General features: G+C 34.6%; 1 protein-coding gene across 4 annotated transcripts in view; it reads left to right on the top strand.

Annotated features, from left to right (window-relative positions):
• Window positions 1-26,788, top strand: part of nAChRa3 (nicotinic acetylcholine receptor alpha 3 subunit) — a 173,062-nt gene that overhangs the window by 68,768 nt on the left and 77,506 nt on the right. For all 4 annotated transcript variants that reach the window (XM_074178019.1, XM_074178017.1, XM_074178020.1 and 1 more), the window contains exon 2: window positions 82-175. In XM_074178019.1, the coding sequence (XP_074034120.1) occupies window positions 127-175 (49 nt within the window). In that variant the 5' untranslated portion in view covers window positions 82-126. The remainder of the gene's footprint in view (window positions 1-81; window positions 176-26,788) is intronic.

Genomic DNA, 26,788 nt, shown 5'->3' with positions numbered 1-26,788 from the left:
CTTAGAACGTTCCTATTGTCGTCAACTCATCCATTAGTTGTCACGTAACATTACTGCAAATGTCTTTTCTTTCTGTTTCAGGCCTCTGAAAAACGCGTCATGCGGACATGACGGGCCAACGACACCATGAAAAGCCTGGTCGGGATCATGTGGATGGTACACGTGCTTGTTTTAGGTAAATTACTCGCTGATGCTTCTGTATTTGAGTTGTCTTGTTTGCGATACGTGTCAGTGGCGTGTACTTGCTGTCATGAACAGTGTTTCTTATGAAACCGCAGTACGCCTGCGGCTGAAGTTGATCGGTTTGTTATTGGAAATATCAACTGAAGTTTGGTGCGTAAACAACACCGTTAATTTTCTGCCGGTAATCTACCATATCGGATAAAGATTTCAACATTTGGTTGAAGTAACGCCGCGAAAAATTAATATGACATCTGACACTAGCAGCCAACATAGAACGAAATCCTTATTCGATATGATCGATTTCTGGCGTTTTCCGTCGGTAAGACTGGTGCAAAATCAGTGTATGTCTGTCCTTAAATATGATATCAAGATAGAGAGGACAGAGATAAACTGAATGTGTACTAGTTTTACCAATGAAGTTAGGTTTCCATTTTTATGCGACTGTATTTCAAGCGGAAATTTACGCTATTGAATTGTGTGCGGAGAGATTGGATAAATCCAACCTCACACACAAGTCAATAAAAATATTTTCGGACAGTCAAGCGGCGTTGGAAGCTCTTGGCTCCTACCGAGCAACGTCTAAATTGGTAGCAAATTGCAAAAAACGACTCTCCTCGATAAGAAGACTTAACAGATTGTCTCTGGTCTGGACTGCTGACCATGAATGAAGCTGCTGACTCTCTTGCAAAGGAGGGTGCTGCAACCGGCTTCATCAGACCAGAACCTGTCAATGGCATCGCTTTGGGCGCTGCCAAACAAACATTGAACACCTGGATGGCAAGAAGATTCATGGACTTCTGGCAAAATCTTCCAGGAGTGGCTCACTCCAAGGCGTTTATTCACTCTTCGAAGCTTGATACCAAACAGTTGTTGGACTACAGTAGGGATGAACTACGATGTCTAACAGGCCGTCTTATTGGTCACTGTCTTATTGGTCACTGCAGAGACTTTGACTGTTGGAAGACAGTGTGTGTCGCCTCTATTTGGAAAATGATGAAACGGCAGAGCATATACTTTGTGCCTGCCTCTCTGGGGACCGAATCAGTTTCTTAGAGTTCGGCAGATCCGTACTCTTACCATCTGACCTGAAAGACCACTCACCATACAAACGAATCGGCTTCGTTAAGAAGCTGGGTTCATTTGGCCGAGTGTGAATAGGTGTGAGCCACAATAAACCCTCGCGGGTTGCGGTGGAGGGTCGAATAGACCCACTCACTTTAGACCTAACCTAACGTAGGTTTCCATTTTCATTTCAGGAAAACTACAAAACTGCCGAATGCGAATCAGAGTATGATCATAAAAATACCAGTACTCTAAATACAAAATTCATATTCGATTTGAAAGGGGTATATTTCCAGGAGAGATTGATTTTTGGTAATAAAAAGTTTTGGCTTTCTACTTTTCCATCTTTATACAAAAAAATGTGGAAATCTTCCATAGAAATGAAGAAAACAATCAATTTCAAAATTGTGCTTGATATTTCTGAGGCCTTCGACTGTGTGTGGCATGCTGGCCAAACTTTGATGCTATGGCTCGTCAGCTTTCTGAAAGAACGTTCCCTGGAAGTGGCCGTCGATGGATATATCTAGAATACTCTCACCATCAACGCTGGTGTTTCCCAGGGATCCATATTGTCTTCAACCCTCTTTTTATTGTATATTAACGACTTTTTGGAAGAATCTAAGAATCCAATATATATTGCTTTGCTGACGACTGCACACTCATTCCATTTGGATTCCAGGGCATCGGCTACGAAGGCACATCTTCACCGGCAGCAGGAGGTGGTATACCTTAATGAGGATCTAGAAGTGATTTCTAATTGGGGTGAAAGTAACTAGGTTCAATTCAATGCCACAAAAACCCGGCTATCGGTTTTTTCCAAGAAGGTAAAAGATTCCGAACTGGATATAATAATGTCGGGTCAGACAATTCCGTTTTCTGATTCGATAAGTTTGTTGGGTGTTAAAATGGACACCAGTATGTCTTGGCACAATCATGTCGCTGGAATTGCAAAGGCTGCTTCTCAAAAACCTGAAACACTGTTCCGAAACTGTATACACTTCAGCAACTTTAGATGCTTTATAAAGCTCAGATCAGACCTCCTTTGGAGTATTGTTCTCATGTATGGAGCTCTGCCCCCAAACATATCCTGAAGTTGCTGGATTCCATCCAGAAAAGAGCCATCCGCCTGATTGGAGACGCGAACGTCACGTGCAACCTTGATAGCCTGAAACATCGAAGACAGGTTGCAGATTTGTCTCTTTTCTATAGATACTTTCAGGGGAAGTGTTCAAGTGACTTGGCACATTTGATTCCACCAAGAGAGGTACATATCAGAAATACGCGACGGTCTGTGGCTGCTCATCGTTTTGAAGTTCAACTCAGTACACCTCGAACTTCACTGTTTAAGAACCGTTTCATCTGGAGAACTGCGATCATGTTGAATAAACTTCCTGAGAACGTTTTTCCAGTTGATTTAATCTCCAGCAATTCAAATCCAATGTGAATCACTACTTTCGCACAGGCACCGCTCTGAGAGCGCCTTAAGGATTTTCCTGTAGTGCTTGTGTTTTTTCCTTGAAAAATTGAACGGGGAATAATTCCCTCAAACCGGTCGATTGATTTCAATGATGCCCTGATGTTAAACAAATGAAAAGCATCTGCAAGAAATTCATCTGTGAATAATTTTTCACAAATGACTGTCTGATATAATTCAATGTCCATCGTGGAATCAGCCGGCGAGGTAGTATTTCTATGGCGGGCATTTGCCACTTCGTACTATGAAGAAACGTTAGGAGAGTGAATGTTTCGAATATATTTCGAAATATTTGTTTTCATCACACATTTACTTTGATTTATCCATCTTTCATTTTGTTATTTTCAAAAAATAATCTATGCCACTCGTTAAAAGTATAGGGATGGGGATGAAAAACTCAAATGGAACTTTTAAAAAAATCGACGTGTCACACCATTGTTCTGAATATTTTGGAAAGTACTGTATGATGAGTACAATTTAAAGCTCTTTTGTATTGGAAGATGGAGATTTCAGTAAAGATTGTGCAGGTTAATAGAACTAACATATATAACTTTTTGAATGAAGAACTTACGTCAAAGGAAATATCTACCTATAGGTACAGTGTCGGTAAACACGATTTCGCAATTACATTTCTCCGGAATCATTTGGGGACACACCAGTCGCATCAGGAGGATTAATTGGGAAACCGATTCAGGACGTTCAGGTCATCATCAAACCGCGAGGGAGATAATTTATATCGTAATGAACGGTAAATTTGACGAAATAACATCCAGAAGGATTTCATAACGGCGGGGCGGGTTTCTTTTAGACTTCCCGAGAAACTTTCTTTCCGTGGAGAGCAATTTTCGGCTCGGGGGAAATTCGAAATGGGGACAATGTTACAGGCTGGATTGATATTTCGCACTGAACTTTGATCGAAATATTTGAGCGAGGCCGATTTTTGAGCGGTTAAAGTTTCCTGATGTTCGGAAACGTGATCTTTCGAGGGGCTGAAGAATTCTTTTAATTAATTTCATTCACATGAGTTTTGGAATTTCTTGTGACTGCGGAAAAAACACATATTTGTTTATCTTATAATAACAACATGGAGTAATATCTTGAATGACTCGAATATGCTCTTGGACCTGTTATTTCCAATATGAAATGTGAGGTGACAGAGACAGAGATCTAATGGTTTCTGAAGATATGCCTCATCATCCAGCTCTAATTATTAATTTTTGATAATTTTTTGGTTGGCGAAACTAGTTTCAACTCAAATGATAATCAAAACCAAAAAAATTATAATATTTCGAACGAGCCCATTATCCTGCATTATATAATGCGCTACTTTCCAGGAACTGGTCTTTCTTTCGGAATTGTGATGATGTGAATTTAGCTGTTAGTAATTTCTATGATATCTTATATATTATTGACTCACATGTTCCTATTTTCATTCACCTCTAAGTCTTCAAACATAAATATCCCAAATGGAATACATCCGAGATTTTTTGCAATATCAAAAAGAAAGCTGAACTACGCGAGGAGTACAAGAAAACTGGTAATATGCAGTACAATAATGAATTCAAGAGCCTTAGACTTGTCATCAAAAACCAAATCAAAGCTGCATATGATATTTATTTAAATTATATACAAGAATCTGAAGTATCTAATCCTCAATCATTGTGGTCATACGTATATACCAAGAATAGAACCTCCCGTATTTCAGATGAAATTGTAGATAGTTTTGTAAATTTTTTTCACAGTACATATTCACACTTTGCAGTTGATGAAAATACGTTTTGCATCCATGTTTATCAAATTCAAATTGTTTTTATAATAATATAAACTTTGAAAACATCAGCGAACAGGAAATCTTGATTGCAGCACGTATCTAAAAAATAAGTTCACTTCTGGTCCTGATAAGATACCATTCTTTTTTGTAAAATATTGTATCGGTGTATTGGTCTAGGTATCCCTTACTGACACTTTTCAATCTTGCAGTTAAAAATAATAATTTTCCTGAATTATGGAAGATATCACGAGTTTGTCACATTTTTAAGTCTGGAGATCCATTTGATATTCGGAATTATCGTCCTATTTCAATCCTATCGAACTTTGCAAAACTTCTCGAAATTGTCATCTACAATCGCGTACATTCCTCAGTTCGTAATATCATATCTCCGCAACAACATGGATTTATGTCAAACAGATCCACCATAACAAATTTAATTGTATTGACTCAAAATGTTAGTGATGTCTTAGATAATCGTGGTCAAGTTGATGTGATATCTACTGATTTTACTAAAGCATTTGACCGACTTGATCACATGATCCTTCTATAAAAACTCCACCAATTTGGTGGTACTTTTCATTAAATCCTACTTACTTCTACGCGAACAGTTTGCATCTTATAACGGCTATGATTCTTTTTATTACAATCCTTCATCTGGAGTACCTCAGGGGTCGAATCTCGGACCACATCTGTTCTTATTATTCGTTTATGACCTCAGTAATTATGTCGATTGTGATAGGTTATTTTTTGCAGATGATTTGAAAATATATTTACCGGTCGAAACTATTGAAGACTGTAATACATTGCAACGACAGTTACAAATTATACAGACTTGGTGTGAAGTATACAAACTATATCTCAAAGCATCCAAATGTAACATAAAGTAGTGTCTTATAGCAGGAAAATGTTAGTCATCGAGTACAATTATCGAGTAGATACCATTTCACTGTCACTAAGTAACTCAAATAAAGATCTTGGTGTATATTTTGATCAGAATTTGTCTTTTTCCAACCACATTGGATCGAAAGTAAGAGAAGCATTCAGAGTTTATGGGTTCATAGTTCGCAAATGTAAATCTTTTTGAAACATATCTGCCCTATTTACTCTTTATGTAGCCTACGTAAGGTCAAAATTAGAATATGGCTCTGTTCTATGGTCTCCATTCTACAATTTTATTTACGTCACAGTTTATTTACTTCAAGTCTTATGGTATCTATCTTGATAGAAGTATTCCATATGAATCTCTTACCATAACATTCAATATTGAAAGTCTTGAATTACGCCGAAAATTTGCTGGAATAATTTTTCTGTATAAATTACTGCACAACAATGTGGATGATATGGAGGTGTTATCCTTTATAAATTTCTGTGTGCCTCATTTCAGAAATAGAAGTACGAACATTTTTTACAGCCGACTGGCCAGAACCAATTTGTATCTCGTCACCTACCTTTAGCATTTGCAATAATTTCAATTTGATTTCAAATTTGTGTGATATCAATTTTGATTCCCTAGAATATATTGTTGACCCTGCATCTCAGTATTTCATGGAGAATTTTTAATTTTCTGGTATAGTTTTTTTAAAATTTATTATATTATCATTTTATTATTCATTTTCTCAAATTGTAACTTTGTAATTACAATGATCTTTATTACTTTTTTTAACATACTCAGTTAACCCTGTCATTCTTAACTCACTGCGCTTGCTCAGGGCACATGCTTCTCGGACCCAATGAGCACTTACCCCACGGTGTGGGGAGTGGTCATTGGTTAATAATGCTGGCGCGCCCTTCCGAATGTATCGGGGCTTCGAGGGATAGGGCCTGGCCAGCACATACTTCGACATAACTAGTATTATTATTAATAATTTTTTTTATACCGGAGTATGCGCTGGTCAGGCCCTATCCCCCGAAGCCCCGATACATTCGGGAGGGCGCACCAGCATTATCAACCTACGACCACTCCCCACACCGTGGGGAGGAGCTGAAAACCACGACAAATATTGTCTTGCTCTGGTGGTCGAGAAGGACTACATCAGGCTTATTAGCTTGTATGAGCCTGAGGGTGGGGAACGAATAGTTCCAATGAATTCGGCACTTCTCGATCCCCACAACGGATTCAATATCCCCAGGAGCGTAGAGCAACACCGTCAATACCGTAAGAGTATCGTATATGGTAATATAGCACTCTTAGGGCCGCGTTATGTCGATAGATATAGGCCGAGACTGCATATGCTGGACATGCTGATAGCAAGTGTATCAGGGTCTCGGGCGTCTCGCGGCAGGCCCTGCACCTCGTGTTAGGAACCTATACATGTCCGGAGGCGAAAAAGCCCATGTAGGGCTTTGTCGCCTCCGGATTGAATCAATAATCATTTGAGCATAACGCTTTCTGAACTGCTTGGAGAAAGTTTGTTTTCTCCCCTGATGCAGATTCTGCTCCTGCTGAGCAATACATTGGTGTGAGGTAGATTCATGAGATATCCTGCCTTCAAATTCTGGCTCCAGTACATATCCTCTCAGGTTTGTACCCTTTATACCGATGGTATAGAGAGGACAGTTGGGGTCTTTCAATCGACGTACAGACTGTTGATTTGGTATACGGAGTTGGTTCAGAGCTATTCATTTTATCAGCACGACTACACACATTAAGGATGATGCATTATGTAGGTTGACTGTAACCTCCACGGGTGACACCTCACATAGTTATTATCTGAAAGGACGTTCTGTGGATTATATACAGATCTTTATTAAGCGTTTTTTTATGTATCTAATTTCTTTTCTTCGGAAGTTTTCCATTTTCTATTCAATGATGGAGAAGTAGAAGCCAGATGGGTTCTTCCAAAAAAACTACTTTCCCCTAAAAATATCCCCTTTTCAATTATATTGAAATTCTTGAACGATCTCAGTATAATCTATAAATTGAGTCTGAGTTGATAAATCATAAAACACCCGAGAGAGTAGAAAACAGACTCACCTGTTGTACTTTAATCAAGTTTCCATTGGAAATTGCACTTCAACGGACTTATTTTATATTTAATTTGAAGAGGAATATTGAAATACAACCCGAAGTTCGAATAAGAAAAGCTATAATTGACGTCATTATCGGAGCCAGAGCAACATCTGAGTAGGATTTCTGTCGGAGCAAATATAAAAGACCGATATGAAAAGGATCTTCATTACGAAAGGATACGTTGAAAGCAATTTCACATCGGGAAAATCTTGGGAATGAATTGCTTATAGGTCGTTATTCTAATCCAGAAGTTTCAGGAAGTTGTTTCGTTTTCCTTTTTTGTATTCTCGCTTAATAATATGTATCGATGCAGAAAAACCTCTTGATCTGGCACGAGAATCTAGGGTGTTGGCAAGGATTTCGCGTCACAATCAACTTTTGTTGTGAGTTCTAATTGGTCTGAAGTTGAAAGACATTTTGATGCTGAGTTCATTCGTCATAGGGTTATACTTTACAATATCGAGACAACGGAGGGTTTTCTGAAATGATTCAGTGATTTCTAAATGAAATATATTTTGTTATTATCTGTATTTTGAGATAATTAGTTTTTATACCTTGTTCAACCTAGCCTCTAGAAAAAAGAAAAAAATTATAAAAATGAGAATTGAAATTTTCTATGTTTTTTACCACTTTTATTTGTAATTAGCGTTACTGCAGTTTCGTCCTATAAGGACATTTTCAAACTCATACATTAGTTACAAATAAAAGTGTAAAAAACATAGAAAGTCTCAATTCTCATTTTTTATGATGATTTCCTACCACGTAGTAACGGCTACATCCATCAATTTATTAAAAAAAATCATGAGTGATCTTGAAGATTATTAACTTCAAAACTTTTTTCCATATAATTTTGCCAAACAGCATGATGTTCCTGAAAATTTAGGTTTTACGTAAACCCCACTTCAAAATTGATACGATACCAGGGCCTGCCTTTACCCTGGGAATGAATGCCCCCTCTTTTCTGGGGTGAAAAATATTTTATTGCACAATGAACTGATGGATTTTGAAAAATTTTTGTTTTGTTTTGTGCGAAAGTCGATACTTTTCGCAAGTGAACGTGTCAATTTTTCAATCAATTGGAAGGTATCAGTAGATCCAATACAAACGGAGTAGTAGCTTGTTAAAGGTTACTTCTCATTCATCAAACGCCAAAATTGAAATTTGAAACATGAAATAACCAAAGAACAATGCATTTTTTGAAGAATTTTTTGAAGTGCTTGAAAAAACCCTGATCATCATTTTCCTTGTAAATTGTATATTATACAAACCCTAGAGTCAAAATTATGCAACGAAAATAATGTTGGCCCCAATTTTTCTCAAGTACCCTAAGTACCCACCCCATTAGAAAATAATCCCCAATAATACAGTTTATTGTACGATTTTCACTATAAAGGGTTTTACAAAGACCGCGACAAATAAAATATGTTGATTATTTTTGCTTGAGAAAGCTATTATATAGTGAAACACGTGTCGCGGTTTTTGTATCTATAAGTTTCAATATGAATTTTCATCAAGTATCGGCCAGTTTTATTCAATTAGAAAATAATTATTACCGCTTCACAATTCAGGTTATTTATATACTTGTGATATGAATAGAATTTTGTATGGTTTTGAAAAAAAATTGAGCGTGACGTGAAAAGAGCATTGTATTCAAGTTATACTTCATTTGGAGATTTTCACTAAATAGTTTACAAAACCGCAACACGTGTTTAATCGTACAATAGCTTCATCAGACGTATCAATATACGAAAATGGCAATATAGGCTGTCTGTAAAAAAATAAGGTGAATTTTCATTTTTCTCATGCCCAAAATTTTCGAAAAAATTGCATTTCATTAGCCAACTGATATGTCGACTCAGCAACTTCTCTAACATTCACTTCGTCAACATTTTTACCGGTTGTTGATATGCTGGGGCGTCCAGGACGAGCGACGTCATTCACATCTTCTCGACCTTCTATGAAAAACTTGTACCATTTGCAAACATTTTTCTGACTCTGTCAATATTTTTATCATTTTTGAGCACTTAATTTCTTTTTTTTACACAAGGTTTGATGCAAATTCTTTGATCCCTTTTTTCGATATCTGAAAATCGCCGAACACGCAAAACACTTCTAACTTTTATGTCTCTCACCAACAAACTAAACATGCTAAACAGCTGTAACTGTGAACATATGTTCGCGATGAGTGTACCAACATAAAAAAATGAAAAAATCCCTGATCCAATGTACGTAGTATATGAAATTTTAACATTAACCTTATTTTTGAACAGTCCACGTGCGTAGTTTTCTAAGTTACCTTGAAAAGAATGCAAGTTTGTTTGCAAAATTACAACCTCATTCTCTTGGCAAAACTAAGAACTGTAAACTGGTCAAATTTCTAGAGTACATTACAAGTACATAACTGAAGTGAACTGTGATATCGATTATTGTCAATGAGAATGGTAATTAGGAGATAATTTTCACATTTTTGTCGACGAATATGAATTCCCCTGAAAAATAGATAGTTTTCCGAACTTAACTTGGAACTTTCAATTTTGGGGATCAAGTTTTTACCCAGTTTGTATTATCATTCTTTTTTGTACAATACATTCTTTTTTTGCATGAAGTATTGTCTTTCATGTGAAACTTCACAAAACAAAAGTTGCTTGGTATTAGTCAGCATATCCATTTCCGGGCTCAATTCTGCAGTATCGCCGTATTGCACCTCGATGATTGGACTATACACTATACTGTCAAGAGAACAGTTGTTAATAGTCAACTATATTTCTGTTCATTATTGCAAATAAAAACAATTCCTGTTGTGAAGATGAAAAACTATCACTGAATTCTGAGGTACACAATATTATTTGTAGAGATTATTGATACAAACGACCTTTCCGTTTAGATATGGAATAAAAAAAGTGATGTTATTTTGAATCCCAATGACGAAGTATATCACAAAGGGAAATCCAAAACACAGGAGGAGCCAAAAATCCGAAGTGCACAAGTTGGTGGTGAAATAATGCAAATTCAAATGCAACAAAAGTTTGATGAAATCATAAATCTGAATGTAGAAGACAGATATGGAAAGGAGGAGGATGAATTTATAGAAGTAAAAAGTAGAAGGAAAAAATATATGATAGGAAGCGGTGCTGGAAATAAGGACCTTTATGGACGGGAGAACCCGGATAAGAAAATTTGGCTATTCTTATCTAGAGTTCCGGACGCAATCATATCTGAAAATATAGTGAGCTTTATTGAAGCGCGTATAAATTCTAAAAGCATTCATGTCACAAAATTAGCAACTAGAAGTACCTACCCGTGATGATGACCAAGCATTTATAGTAGGAGTGGAGCCACAATTTAAGGAACAACTCTATGAGCCCAGTTTTTGGCCAGAAAAAATTTTATTTAGTCGCTTTAATTTCAATCGTGGACGACACCTTCTACCTGATAATTCACAACACAGGGGAAATCCATCTAGTGATACTTCTTGTCCTATATCTTTTTTATAAATTACGACTCTCAGAGAGGCGGTAAATCAATAGTGATACCAGATCAAACACAAGTCCTGCTGGAAAATCAAAACTATGGAGAGATAAAAGGAGCAAATGACAATGGAAAGATGAATATAATGCATTGTAATGTTCGAGGAATAGCTGGTAAGGCTACTGATCTTGAAATCATCTTGGATCAATACAATAGACACTAGTTACAATATCAAAGCCAATAAACTTCCATGGCAATGTAGAAAAGCATTTTGAAGCCACTATAATATGTACAGAATTTACCAAAGGCAGACTTAAAATGTTTGTAGTAAATATTTATCGTACACCTGATAGTGATATTAAAATATTTTGTGATAAATTATATGAACTGATCTGTAGTATATATACTGACAAAGACTATCTGATAATATGCGGAGATATCAATATAAATTTTTTGAAAGACACTTTGTTTGTTAGAGAGATAAACAATATTCTCAATGAATTTGGAATGGTAAATCATATCAAACTTGCTACACGTATTACCAATCGAAGTCTCACTTCTATTGATGTAATTTTTTCTAACATTGATGTTGAAAAGCAACTAATCAAAGAAAATCATTTATCCGATCACACTTTCCAAATATGCCAGTTTAAAGTCCAGTATGAAAGAACAAAAACTGTTTTATTAAAACGTGATATGTCAGAAAATAATTTAATAACTTTCAAAAATTTGTTAGAAAGGGAAACATGGGAAGACGTGTTCACGTCAATCAATATCGATGATAAATTTAAAAGCTTCTATATCACATTTCAATATTGTTACAACATTGCTTTTCCTTTAAAAAAAACCTATGTTAACAAAAATAAGAAACCATGGTACTCTTCTGAATTAAAGGAAATCCATAACATGTTATGTGAAATGTCAAAAATTGTAAAAAGTTCATTTGATGATTTGGTCAAAAGTAGGTATAACATGTTAAAGCACTACTATAAAGAAAAAGTGAAAATAGCAAAACACACATATAACAATGATAGGCTGCAAAGGGCACCAAACCTGATGAGAGAAAGTTGGAAAATAATTAACGAGTCAAAAAATAAACCAAATTTCAATTCAGTGAATCAACTTACTGTTAATGATAAAAAAATAGCAGATCACGAAGAAATAAGTAATATTTTCAGTAAACATTTTATGAATGTAAAATGTACAAGGCCGGAGCCTGATAAATTGAAATTAGGTCCTTTCAATGAACATAGCTTTTTCCTTTGTCCAACCAATCCTCAGGAGATTGAAGAATATATAACTAAAACAACAAGTAAACATGCTTCTGGGATAGATGATATATGTGGAAAAGCTGTAAGGTTTGTCAAGGAAACGATAGGTTTGCCTTTAGCTCACATAATCAATGAATCTTTTTTGTCAGGACAGTACCCATTGATTCTAAAGGTCTCTAAATCTATACCAATTTTCAAAAACAAAGGATCTAGAGAGATTGTAGATAATTACCGAAATGTCTGCTTACAGAGCCAACTAGCCAAAATTTTTGATATGGCATATAATGAACGTCTCAATAAATTTTTGAATCAACATAACTTATTATTTGATTGTCAGAATGGATTTAGAAGGAACAAATCAACAAATACCGCCATATCTGATCTCAATACTACCGTCTATAGCTGCCTTAATAATAAACAAAATCCCATTGCTCTTTATTTTGACCTAAGTAGAGCGTTTGATACAGTTGATCACCAACTACTCTTGGAAAAATTACACCGAATTGGCATACGAGGAGTTACAAGTGATTGGATTGCTTCATATCTCCATGACAGACAACAAATAGTGGTGATAAACGGTAAAAAATCTAAAGAAAATATTGTGAACATTGGTGTCCCTCAGGGGTCTATATTGGGGCCAGTTCTCTTCACAATTTTTATAAATGATATGGTTTATTCATGCTCTGAGCCAAAAAAAATCATTATGTATGCTGATGATACTAATATTCTGATTTCTGAGAATAAATTACAGGATACTGTAATCAAGGCAAATATTTGTGCTAATGATTTTCATGAGTGGTGTGTGTTCAACGGATTGCTAGTGAATTTGTCCAAGACATTTTTTATGGTGTTTACAACAAAAAATATAAATTATGATTTCAGTCCTCTAATAAGAGTTAATCATCAAACAATAGAACAGGTGAATTACATCAAATTTCTAGGTATCAAAGTAGATCAAAAAATGACATGGGATCCTCATATTAATGATCTAACAAATAAATTAAGCACAAGTTGCTTCATCATCAGGCAATTGAAAGGTACAATATCTCTGGAAACCCTTAAACTGGCTTATTTTGGAATAGTGCAATCGACAATAAGTTATGGAATAATGTTTTGGGGTAACTCTGTACATATGAATAGAGTTTTTGTTATGCAAAAAAGAATTATCAGATGTATGGCAGGAGTGCACTCCAAAACATCATGTAGAAAATGGTTCAATCAACTAGGAATTCTCACAGTCCCCTCACTTTATGTGCTGCAGATCATATTATACGTTAAAAAAAATGTAAATTATTTGAGGAAAAAAAAAGATATACATAATTACTGTACAAGAAACAGTGAAAGATTATACCAGCCATACTCACGATTAGGAGTTGGTCAAGACTCCCATGTATATCAAGGTATTAAATGTTATAACAAACTCATGGCTATTCATCCTGAGTTAAGTTTATTGAGTAGGAATGAACTAAAATGTTGGTTGAATGAATTTTTAAAAAACAAGGTGTTCTACTCTCTTCAAGAATTTTTAAATTGTTGATGTTCATTGTATATTTTAATATTTTACTTATCAAAAGTGTATATGTATAATCTTGTAAATTTGAATTACTTTTAAGCTCTCTTTGTGACTAGTCCAATAAGTTTCATGTATTTACACTTTTTTTATGTTGTACATGTGAACTTTAGTGATGAATAAACTTCTATTCTATTCTATTCTAACAACATGAAACGTTATTGAGGTAATCAGACGATCTCTATTCTTACCCTTCATTAACGAATCAATCCTAACACAAGATGCCTATTCCTATATAGAACACGAAGCTAATAGACAACTCATACGATTAGTTAGAAATATATTATTTAAGCATTACGATCCCCAATATCTCCAACATTTCTCTCTGGGACAGGTCGACCTTGTATTCATTTGCATATTTACTATGCAAATTGTTCTATCAGATTCGCGTTTAGAGTTAAAGTGACGACCCGAGTTATCAGTTTAACGCCATATTATACCGAAACTGTCGTCAAACGATTCCTGCAAAGTGACATCTGAAACTGACGGAAAGGTAACGACAACAGTAATGTTTTTAGTGAATTTCCATTCGAGAAAGTACACAGATAGGGTTATAAGTCTTGAGTATCAGTAAGACACTCTGAACAAATAGCATATTCCGAAAATGATGCCACAGCAAACATACAAATCCTACTCTATTTTATCCAACAATGAATTAATTTATCTCAATATTTTTTTACATAGAGTTCAGTAAAAACATATTTTTTCAAATGAGATATCAATAGTCATTGATACAAAAATTTAAAGGTCAATAGACCTTAAAATTACCTATCCAAAAATGTAGCACACTTGATGTTTTACTGGAGCCATCTCTCAAATACAGAGCTTTTAGATTTTATCATGTAGACTATGAAACGCATACTGATCAAGTAGGCTTTAGGGCTTGTACACAAAACTGCGGTGCGACGCCGCAACGCAAAAATCTGCGAGCTCGCACTACGCATCGCAAGAACTTACGAATTGATTGGGATGAACCCAAAATCTTCTTTGTTTCTTCTGCCTGTATCTCCTAAGCAATAATAAAAGTGCACACTTCTTTTTACGATCCATGTCACCTCCCACATCTAGTACCTGTACACGACCTAGTTTTCAAAATACGTCCAGTACGGTTGACGGTCGTCGAAGGAATGGTCACCCTAGGGAGCCATTTGCCGCAAGAATTCGCATCACAGCAATTCGTGTTGCAACTTTCTGCGTTGTGAATTCGCATCGCGTCTCATCGCAGTTTTGTGTACATGCCCTTAAGACGACGCGGGATTAAACAGAAAGAAATTATTCAGTAGTAGCTATCAAATGTTGAGAAAGTTTTTCACAACAGTAATTAAAACGCATAGTTTCAATAAAACTGATTACAATTTATACTATATATTTACTACTAATAAATGATAAAGAACAATAATGTCTACCAGCTTCTCCTACACACAAGCGACACCTTTTCTGAACGTTTTTTGCCGAATTAATTAGTTCAATAGGAGTGAGAGAAGCAGAATTTTGCATTACTGCCACTTCCAATTCGTATCTAGAAGTAGTCGGCAATTTAAAAATGGGATTTTTCAACCTTTCCCAGAGGTAAAAGTCCATAGGCATTACGTCCGGTGACCTGGCCGGCTAACGATTGGGTCCTTGGTTGGCTATCCAAGTATTACCAAAATCTGCAGCAAAAAAGTTGATGACAATTGCAGTGTTGTGAGGTGGAACCTCGTGTTCTTGAGAATATATTTTATTTTTCTGAGCTCCATTATTGGCAATTTATTATTAAGGGATTCAATATTTTCCCTTAAAATTTCTAAATATCTCGAAGTTGTGATTTTGCCATTATAAATGAACGGGCCCATAATTCTAGCCCTGAAAACACCCGCTAATACACTAAATCCAAATATTCCTTGACTTCTCTGCTCCAAAATAGAAAGAGAATTTTGTGCCCAAGTATAAGAATTGTAGCAGTTGAAAATGTTGGCACTGCTCACATAAGCTACGTCTGTCTAAATACAACTTATCGAAAAATCACGCACTTGGTTTCCAGGAACCACTGGAAAAAACCATGCGGCGTTCAAAATCTCTTGGTCTGAGTTGATGAACTCTTCTGATCCTGTGTGGCTTCAATTTGTGTTTTTTCAAAATCCTCCTAACGTTAGTTCTTAGGCCATCAGTTTTCATCTATCTAGCTTGAAAATGGGAGTTTTCTTTGAAAGTGTCCAATTTGGCCCACCCTGTACATAGCAGGACTATCGACTATCGAAACAGATACTATCTGAATAAATAAGAGGAGAAAACAATGTAGACAGAGGCTAACAGTGAAACATATCTTGCTAAATTGTGTCCAATATGATGAAGCTACACAACGATTTGAAATACCAAATTCTATGAAGGAATGTTTGAAAGATCATAATGAAAGTCTGGAGAGAATCATAAAATTTATGAAAGCTATTGGGCTATACTCAAAAATTTGAAGAAGAAATCAAATGTTGAACAAACTAATAGTAGAAGGCCAATGACCTCGTAGTCGACGCCTTTAAACAAAAAAAAAAAAGAGGAGAAGTCATGAAAAAGCAATGAATGCAATGTCACTCAATTTATGAAGTGCAGATCTACTTGGTTGGGTCACCTTCAAGAAGAAATCCAGACTGACTTGAAATCTGATTTTCCGTTAACTAGCTATCGCCTCCCTTCGAAATGAAATCGTCAAAACTCGAAACTTATGCGAGCTGAGAATTAACCATATCGTACCTTTCAATGTGCGACTTCTAGCACAGTTGCTAAATAAAATCAGTAATAGAGATTAATAGGGAAATTTAAACACAGAAACCCAAGTAACTGGGGGCATAAAGGAACAAGGAGGTAGAAAGAGAAAGAGAAAATTGTAAAGGATAAGTTCATTTATCCAGTAATCTAATATGCAAAAAATGAAAATTGTATAAGTTTATTTCAAAAATCAAGAAGTTAAAAAGTATTTCTTTCAATGGAAACTGAATGAAATATTCAAAGTTAATTTAAAAGCCAGAGCAGAAACTAAAATGTAAAATGGAATTTCACTGAGAGATCTATGAGTAATTGGAACAAGTGCGAAGCAGCACGAGACGAAATTACCGACAAAGGAGTTTCTTGAACTGGAAGCGACATACAACAAATATGTTATTAATATTAACAAAATGCCATCTATCTCCCATCCAAGAAAAATGTTTCCGTTTTTACCTGAAGAACGGGCTTTTGAAAATTTGTGGGCTGGAACTTTTGTTCCAAAGAAAGTCCAGGACATTCGAGAGCATTCCAGAATATACTGGAATATTTTGCAATAATCTGGAACGTTCGGGAACATTCCAGATCAACTACAGCTTGTTTCAAAACCAAGCTTCGATAACCGATTTTAGAAGTCGCTTTATGTCTGTCTCTGCAGCTTTCACTGCAGAGAGCTCTGATATGATGTTGATTTAATTTTATTTTCAAAGCTGATAATGATTAATTACTAAATACAATACAATAGACTAGCTTTGCTCAATTCCATACATTCGAACTTCTCGAGATAGAGAATGTCTATAATCCCATTATTTAATTTTTCTCAGTGTGTTGTAAGCTCAGTAACTAAATAAAACATCAATTTACACGAACGAATTATTCGTTCACGAAAGTCATTCGAGAAAAAAGTTCACTGAGTGCAGGCCTGCAATCAATTATCATTTATAAAGGATTTCCAAGCGTCTAAGTTATCCAGGAATAGAGTGAGTTGAGTGATTGATTATTGTAGCGATGTTGGATGTATTTTTCATTTTTTTGCTCTCTTTCTGATACATTATTTGCTCTTTCCTGTCATGAATTAATGATCCTGTCTTGTTCAGCGGTGAATTTTGTATTTTATTCATATACAGATCTATTGATACAAAGCAAAGTATATCTGCAAGAAAACCTGCAAAACACTTTTCTGGAGGAAGACTGAGTAGACGAAATCAAGCTCGTTCTTTGTTGAGTTATAACCCGATTATGGAAACCTTATTTTGAGATTAGAAAATATTGAAGTGGAGATGATTTTCTGTGAACTGAACGATGCAATCTACCATAGCTTGTCGGATAACTTTTTGTGCATGGCTCTTCAGCTTCCTCTCGAATACTTTTACCATAAACGCTGATGTTCCCCAGGAATCTATATTGTCTCAACCCTGTGTCTACTATATATCAAGATTTATTTGAAAAAAACTTTCACGGTGAGTGTTCAAGTGACTTGGCACATTTGATTCCACCGAGAGTACATATCAGAAATACGCGACGGACTATAGCTACTCATCGTTTTGAGGTTCAACTCAGTACACCTCGAACTTAACTGTTCAAAAACTCTTTCATTTGGAGAACTGCGTTTATGTGGAATGAACTTCCTCACAGCGTTTTTCCAAATTGATTCAATCTCCAGCGATTCAAATCCAATGCGAATCACTACTTTCGCACAGGCACCGCTCTTAGAGCTCCTTGAGGATTTTCCTGTAGTGCTTGCGTTTTGTCCTTAAAAAAAGACATAAAGGTGTTTCTATAGTGAAAGAAGTTGGTTCTAAGAACTAGTAGTTATTAATGAAAAGAAAATGTAATCGAAACGCCTTTGTATGCATTAGAAAATGAAATAATTTCTGATAGTTCGTTAATTTTCTCGAAACTTTTGTAGTCCCGAATAACTTTCGTGCGACCTCCTATGTGGTACTTTAAAGTGTTCTCTTTGTTTTGGATTCCTGATCAAGATTCAATCATAATTCTTCAGTTCTTCAACCTTGAAGGTTGTTATAATTTTTATTTTTTGGTTGCCTAAAGCATATACGGAACGATACCTGAACTGTTAATGACGACTTTCAGAACCATTCTATTATGTGGGCATAACAATAAACCTCAGTATATCTTATTTATCAAGAAAAGTGTAAACGTATGACTTGTGATTATAGAAAAAGTGATGCTCTTGCTGAAAGAAATATTTGTGGAAGATTAGATCTTTTCGCTATAATTAACACCATAATGGATATTGTTATATTTGCTTCTATTAAGATATAACTATAAGTCATCACAAATGTCAAAACCTCAATTGTCTTTGTGCACCATGACAACTATCTTAACCTAATGGACCGAACGTAGTCGATTTTTCCAAAATTAACTTTCATTCTTAATTTTTCAAATGATTCAATTGTTATACTTCTATTTGGAGCGGAGACAAATTCAACAAATCAAAAATCATGAAAATCGGTCCAGCCGTTCAACAGTTATAAATTGTGTAACTTAACACCTTTTATTATATGCAGGGTGGGGCACCCCATACGACGCAGTCTCTGTAAATCAAACCAATATTTTTTTCGGAAATTGCTCCATTTCATTATATGTATATTGATTAAGGCGGAAGAGAGAAATGATTTTGGATTCTACACTTGTGTTACACTTTTGAATAGTTCAGGAAAAAATAATATAATTTCATATAAGGTACAATGTACCTATCCATAACCGTTCTCGAATTTTTTAATGAAAATGCTAGGTACAATTGAAAACTGAATAACATCGAAATGTATAGAAATCATTCCTTCGAATCATTTTAAGTAAGACACCCTGTATTTTTTGGTCTGAACAATATAAAATTCAATTATCTTTCATTCCAACCTAAATAGTTTTTCAGATATTGGCTTTTTCTAATAGTAGTTGTTATTTCGATGCATTCTTTGAATCAAGATAGCTTTGAAACGACATTTATTTGATTTGTTCACAGAATTCTCATTGGCAGTTGTTATAGGTACTTCACTTCATCGAAAATATTTACTGTTCACTGAAATGAATTTATCATTTGCATTCATATTCGGACAGTAGTTCATTAAACAGACTATTCAATTTTTTTATTATTCAACTGAAACAATAACAAAATATGAAACACAAATGTATTTAATTCAAAGTAGGTGCCAGAAATGACGACCATCCTGTTGAATACAAAGATCAACTCTCTCTATGAAAGAATGCTTCGAAAAGCAGCCCTTATTCTCTCCTTTATATTTCCCAGTGTGGTTAGATGAGTGTTGTAAACCTCAATCTTAAAGTATCCCCATAGGAAAAAATCGAGGCGAGTCAAGTCTCATGATCTCGCTGGTCAATTTTGTGGTCCTCCCAGTGATGACTATCATCACCAGAAGACGATTGTGAATACTAACAATCGAAACGTCGTGAAGTAACTTGGCTTGAAATCTTTTGATTTACAATTTACATTTCTTGTTAATTGTTTAATTTTCAATTGTTGCTATTCTATAACAATTTTCAATTGAAGATAACTCATATACAAATTGAACTGAGAGCAAACGGCGATAATGTTAAATGTTAGAACTAAATTCTTACCGGGGTCATTTTGATTGTATATGCATCGACATTGTAAATAATTGAAAAGTAAGATGATTCCATGAAATTTGACCCCCGTAACAAGATAGCTTCTGCATATCGATAGGATGTATGAGCGAATAGGTGAACCAGTTCGTTAAATACTTTGAAACATCGATAAACTGATCAAAACTTCGCAGGTCTATTATATTTGCGTCCTTGAAGTGTCATAACTAGTTATTCGGTTTCTTCATTATCAAGTGTCTTTATCTGCATAGGCGTAGTGTGTTCTGTTTCTTGTGAAGGTGATTTTGTTTTGTATTTATTAAATATATTTTATTTTATTTATTGAATAGACTGTTATATTTATTAACTTTAAAATATAAGATAGAGATGGCCCATACTTGTTTTTCAAAATACATTATCATAGATATTCATCACATTCACACTTTATTGTGAGATAATTAGTTGACCTAGTCATTAAACTCAGGTATAAATGTTTGTTAAACTCAGGTATAACTGTCATTAATTAGTTCCTAGAATATTATTAAATTCTAGGTAGATAGTAATATTTCAAAAAGTATATATAAATCACAATGTATGTAGAATTCAGTTTGTTAGTGAACACGCTTGAAAAAGCTACTGTGCAGCGAAACGTGTGATGCGGATTTGTTAATCTGTTCTAGAGAAAATCTCACAATAAAATGTTTTTCAAAATACATCAACTTCAAAATAGTTTTTGAGGTGAGTAAACAACTGACAAATAGCTGAATAATATGATTGAATTTTATTATTTTCATAGTATTAAGATGGATGCCGTAGCAGGTCCAAGTAAATTATAAAGAAAGCGGAAGTTTATGTCGTTAGAAGAAAAACAGATTGTCTGTAGAGTGTACGAAAATTTAAAAAATACACTCCGTATAGTAGAAGCTGTAGCCCAGTGTTCATTTTTAACTGGAATATCCGTGTCGACAATTGAACGCATTGTACGTGAAAAAAAGGTGACTGGGATTGTGCAAGCTCCAAAAGTACATTGTCGTGGTAGAAAAAAAATTGAATTGGACGAGTACCAGAACAATTTTGTACACTATAACATTCATTCTTTATTTTTGAGAATAAAGCGCCAACCCTCGAATCGGACAAAGGTAATGGATAATGATCTCATTCCAAAAATGAGCAGAGAAGAAGTTAAGGAAAATACTAAAAGAATATTTAAAATTTATATATGCCAAACGGTCCCGTAAATCTGTCTTGATAGAAAAAGAAGATATATTCGCTCTATTAGAGAAATGCGTTCTGCTCACAAAAAGATATATTATCTGGACGAAACGTGGATGAATGCTGGTCATACAGTATCTAAGATCTGGCAAGATACTATTGTAACTAGTTATCGTCAAGCATTTGTGGACGATTTATCAACAGGGTTACGCGAACCAACGGGTAAAGGGCAACAACTAATTGTCGCCCATATAGGGGAGCGAGAGTGGCTTTTTAGAAGATAGTGCACTAATTTTTTTACCAAAAAAACGGGGGATTATCACTATTTTTTTATAGTATTTTATTTCATTGTTATTTCAGTTTTTTTTTTCACTTAATATAATTGTTACTTTTCAGCTAATCTTTTTAATTCTATTGATTCTTTCAGGGATTTCAGTTTATATCATATTAGACAGTGGAAGTCCGAACTAATGAAAGGGTTTCTATGATTGATCCCATAATAAGAAATTAATTTTCCACCCTCTACATTCCAAAATATTTTGCAGGTTTTTTATGTATTTCATGAAACTGTCGTAACTTTCCCGGGTATCATGAATGAAATATTTATAATTATTGACGAACAGTATAGTTAGTATAGAAAAAATCAATTAAGACCCATTAAAAACTTTATTTTTGTTGCTGATTCAAGAATGATTACTTGTCTCTCCAAGTAGTAGGAAAAAAGCCTCTTTAGTTCAACAATCACATATTTGAAGTTAAACGTAATATATACATCCCGTAACCGTATCCTAGTAACCAAGAAAATGTCCAAATTCGTATCTTTGAGCAGGATTTAACATACCACCACTCTAATTATGAAATATAGTGATTGTCAAAAATCCCCATTTATCTAGTAGTTAGTGAAAGAGTAATTGACATTAACACTAGGTATACTTACTAATGGCAAACGAAACCATGTCTTAATTTCAGTTGATTAAAATAGAGTCAATAGAGAGGAATGTTTTTCTTAGTATTCCGCTCAAGATAATGTTCGGAGCAGCTTAGACAAAATGTTTTTCTCTATGGTCTAGCGTTCTGTAATGTGGGATTTACCAGAATCCTGTATTGGCATGTATTTAAACAATACTGATGTGACAATAGTGTGTGAAGTTTTGTTATTCCGGAAGGGATTATCCCTCAGGAGTATTGTGGGTAATAATGACCGAGCGTTTCGCCATACAAGGCTAGCAGTGTTTCATGTTTATAAAATGTTGATGTCTCTCTCCCTGAACGCTAAACCACTCCTTTTCAGCCAGGTGGTTCGTCTCACGGTGTTTGCACGGATGACAACCGGCATGTTGCCTCTGAAACATTTTCAATTTCAGGTGATTTCAGAAGCAGCTAGCTGAAACACTCGAGGGACAGACAGACACTGACGTTTAACTGGAGCATCGAAGAGTCTCACAGGGAATATATCAAGCGACTATAAACAGTTTCTACGGCAGTTTGGATATTCGATTTTCACGGAGTGCATTTTCCTCAGTGAAGTACAAAACAGTTTCGAAAGGCCGCAAGATCTTTGAGGTAGAAGTCGGAATGAAAAGTAATTGAAAAATAATCTAGAAAATAACGAGATAATAATCCACTATGAAAGTAGATAAATATTGAATGATAAAAAAAAATTGATATTACCATTGACAAATTTCACACTTGCCTTCGTCTGTAGACAACAACCTCTCGCATGCACACTTTGAACAAAGTAAAAATTGATGTTAATACATTGGGCAAATTAATTGAGAATATAATTTTGATAAAACGAATTTCAAGCTGTTATCTAACGTATATAAAGCTAGATTCAACTAGTACAACTTCTTCAAGAACATAATGGTTATTCTGAGCTGGTATCTAATCTATTCAAAGCGTGAATCAACCAATGCAAGTATAACCTGAAAATTGAGAACGTAGTAGAAAGTCCACAAAATCTAATCTCTAATACTGTGGGAAAAATTTAACTAGGTCCAGAAAAAATAACAGATAATAATTAGATGCTACCCATGTATTATTTTGGTTTCAAATCAAATTCTGAATTATAAAACACAATACCTAAAATTATTGTGATAAACTACACTGACGGTCTTGAGCCAGTTTTTTATAGTTTGGTTCTCGATAGGAACAGCAAATTTAAGTGTGTTTTCTAGGTGGGAGACCGTTAATCTTAAACGGTTTTTCAAAAAATTCAATTTTGAGTACGATATTTCACATACGTATGTTGAGCCAAACATAGTGGCCAAATTTATAGCTAGTTCCTTGCAATTTTCATGTTCGGCCCAACATTCTTCAATGATTACCGTTTTATACATTTGCAAAGACACATCTTCTTGCAAATGAATTATCTCTATTTGAAGTGATGGCTTTGACAGATTCAACAACTTTGCAGCCACATCTGTCCATTCTGCCGCAACATCAACCAATTCGCACAAACACACACACAAGCTAGATAGGAAACTAATCAAACCATATTAGTTGTAGGTACTTGTAAAACAGGTTAACTAGGCAACTTATTGAAGTAAAATAAGTACTAAGTTGAATTATATGTGACTCAAATATATTATTTTGATTAATAAAGGTATAGTATAACTACCTTATCTACGTATTAATTTACACTTGATATACAACACATTACAATATTTGGTGGTCCGAGGTTCGACCTTTAGCGGTTCGTTTGCGGACCGCGGTCCGCCTGTTGCTGACCGAAGCTCTAACCCATCCTAGCCTACACTGGAGGCAAACTTAAAAAAATGTTTCATTAAAATGATTATTCTCCTAACAGGAATAAATTGAATATGGATTTTAAAGAAAATTTGATCCATACAACCACAAAAAGTATTTAAAGAAAGAATAATGATGAGTTGATGATGTGTAATCTGTTTTGTCCATATGTGCACTGTAATGTGTCGATTTCTATTTTATGTAAATGCGGCATTCCACAAAATTCCGGATTTAATGTCGGAATTTAACAAAGTCTAAGTTTAAAGTCGAAATTAAAAAAAAAATCCGAGCTGAAAGTCGGATTTCAACAATATTTGGATTAATATAATATAAAACATATTTGACCTATGTTGCGTAACCCTAGATGAACGCCTCTGGTTAGTACCGTTCACGACAAAACATGTCGTGTTTCGGTAGTGAAGTGGTTGTTATTGAGGGCTGTAAATCGCAATCCAAATGCCTTTATCACCACAGTATACTTGTGTTATCGCGGTATAAAATTGTTCGCCCATTCAGTCGAATTGGAATTGACGGATGAAGCTCGTAAACTGTGGTGCAGTAACGTTTTGCTGTTTGAAATATATCAACAGTTATTTGTATCAATTTGTATACTGAGGTGGACCTTTTTACCCTCGACAATCTAATTGGTTCGAATAAAACCTTTCAGTTTGACACTGAATAGATTTACGACTCCGGATAAGTTCATTCAGTTAACTGTTCAAACAAAAGTAGGCTAGCAGCATTGGTTTGTTTGATTCTCAGTAGAGAGAGAGAGAGAGGATGAGACAATTCAATGTCAGTCGCGGTATCAGGGTGCATCTTTGTTAATAATGAAAATAATAATAATGATAATTCAATAACCACTGTTGGTACAGTTGGTACATATGTTACGGCGTTATCACATGTACTTGATTAAAATTACATGTTTAGATAAATAAATAATCAAAATGAATCAATAAACACACACATCAGGTTGTAGTGCCCTTTAGATAAGTGTACATATTGTAAATATAGGATCCTTAATTTTCAATTTTAATTTATCAATATTATTTTTGCTAGCTGAAGTTTCAAGCTGAGACAACAATTTCTCTAAAGAAAAGTTGTCATTAGCAAAATGTATTGTTTCTCTCATGTAATGTAAAGAATCCAAGAGAGTTTTGAAGGCATTAGTGCCCAAATCAAATAAAACGAAAAACGAAATATTAGAACAAGTGTGTAAACTACTAGATATCCAACAAAAATTCTCTACTGCCTACCATCACCAGAGTATAGGTGGCTGTGAGAGAAATCATCGGGTACTTAACGAGTATGTTAGAATGTACGTTAACGATACACACACAGACTGGGACAAATCAATAAAATTTTATAGTTTTTGTTACAATACGACCCCCAGTATATATCATAACTATACACCCTTCGAACTAGTTTTTGGAAAAAGACCCGAACTGACAAACGCACTGACTGACAAAATAGACCCAGTATATAACCCAGACGCATATTATCTAGAGCTCAAATATCGTTTACAAATTTCTCACCAAAGAGCTAGAGATTTTTGAATTGAGGAAAAGGAGAAACGTAAAATTCGAAATCTCTTAATTTAAACCCTGGAGATTGGGTTACGATAACAAACGAAAATAGATCAAAGTTTGATAATTGGTATAAAGGCCCATACTCAATCATTAGTTGTGACAATGTAAACTGTAAACTAAAAAACCTTAAAGACAATAAAATTACGACAGTGAATAAAAACAGAGTGCAGTTATATATATATATATATATATATATATATATATATATATATATATATATATATATATATATATATATATATATATATATAGTGAAAGAAAAAACATAAATATATAGTGCGTGTTTCAGACTACTAAATTATTGTAGAGGTATCTGTAATTTAAGTTTAAATATTATTAATTAAGTAGGGGTAATGAACTATTTTCGAGTAGTATCTATTTTTGGTGATTTGATAGATTTAGAAGGAGATTATTAAAATGAAAGAATTTTTCATTTCGTTTATACTTTTCCTGCATAATAGATGAGGTTGTAAAACTTTTGATCTGTGATTTTACATTCTTCATGTATTGAAAAAATCAAAAAATAGCGCCTTCATTTATTCACGTTGAATTATTTGAAAAAATGACAAACAAACAGAAGAACGAACAAAAATAACAATTCAATTGAAAATCGAATATATGAAAACAATCATTATATAAAAACAATCAATATCGGTACCATTGTGAAATTCATATTAAAAATGTGTCTAGAGTTTATTGATTTCATTGCCGGGTATGACTCACACTGGCGCATATTACGAATTCACGCTTCAAGACTCCAAACAAATCATTTTTTGATTCGTAGCAGTGTATGGCTGAAGATTGATCTGGCGCAAGCCAATACAGAACAAAGTTATAGTACGTTCAAATTGTATTTTCGATTTAGGTTAGCTTATTCAGCTTGTGATGCACTCCAGTAATAAATATTACTGGAGTTCCATCCCAACACCAAACCGTTATTTCAACAACTCGTTACGTGTTTCGATCACTAAGTGATCATCTTCAAGAGGAAGGGAAGGTTTGCAAATTTAGATTTTTTTGTTAATTATATTATTATATTGTAGTAGTATATTTCAATAAATTGCTGTTGCTTATATTAGGTAACTATTCAAAGAATGAATCTGAAATCT

This window comes from Leptinotarsa decemlineata, unplaced genomic scaffold, assembly GCF_025532065.1.
Source record: "Leptinotarsa decemlineata unplaced genomic scaffold, Ldec_3_MD MMD2_tig00003335_RagTag_RagTag, whole genome shotgun sequence".
Classification (NCBI taxonomy): Eukaryota; Metazoa; Arthropoda; class Insecta; order Coleoptera; family Chrysomelidae; genus Leptinotarsa; species Leptinotarsa decemlineata.
Note: the sequence above shows the minus strand (reverse complement) of the source record. Positions and strands in the feature narration are given on the sequence as shown.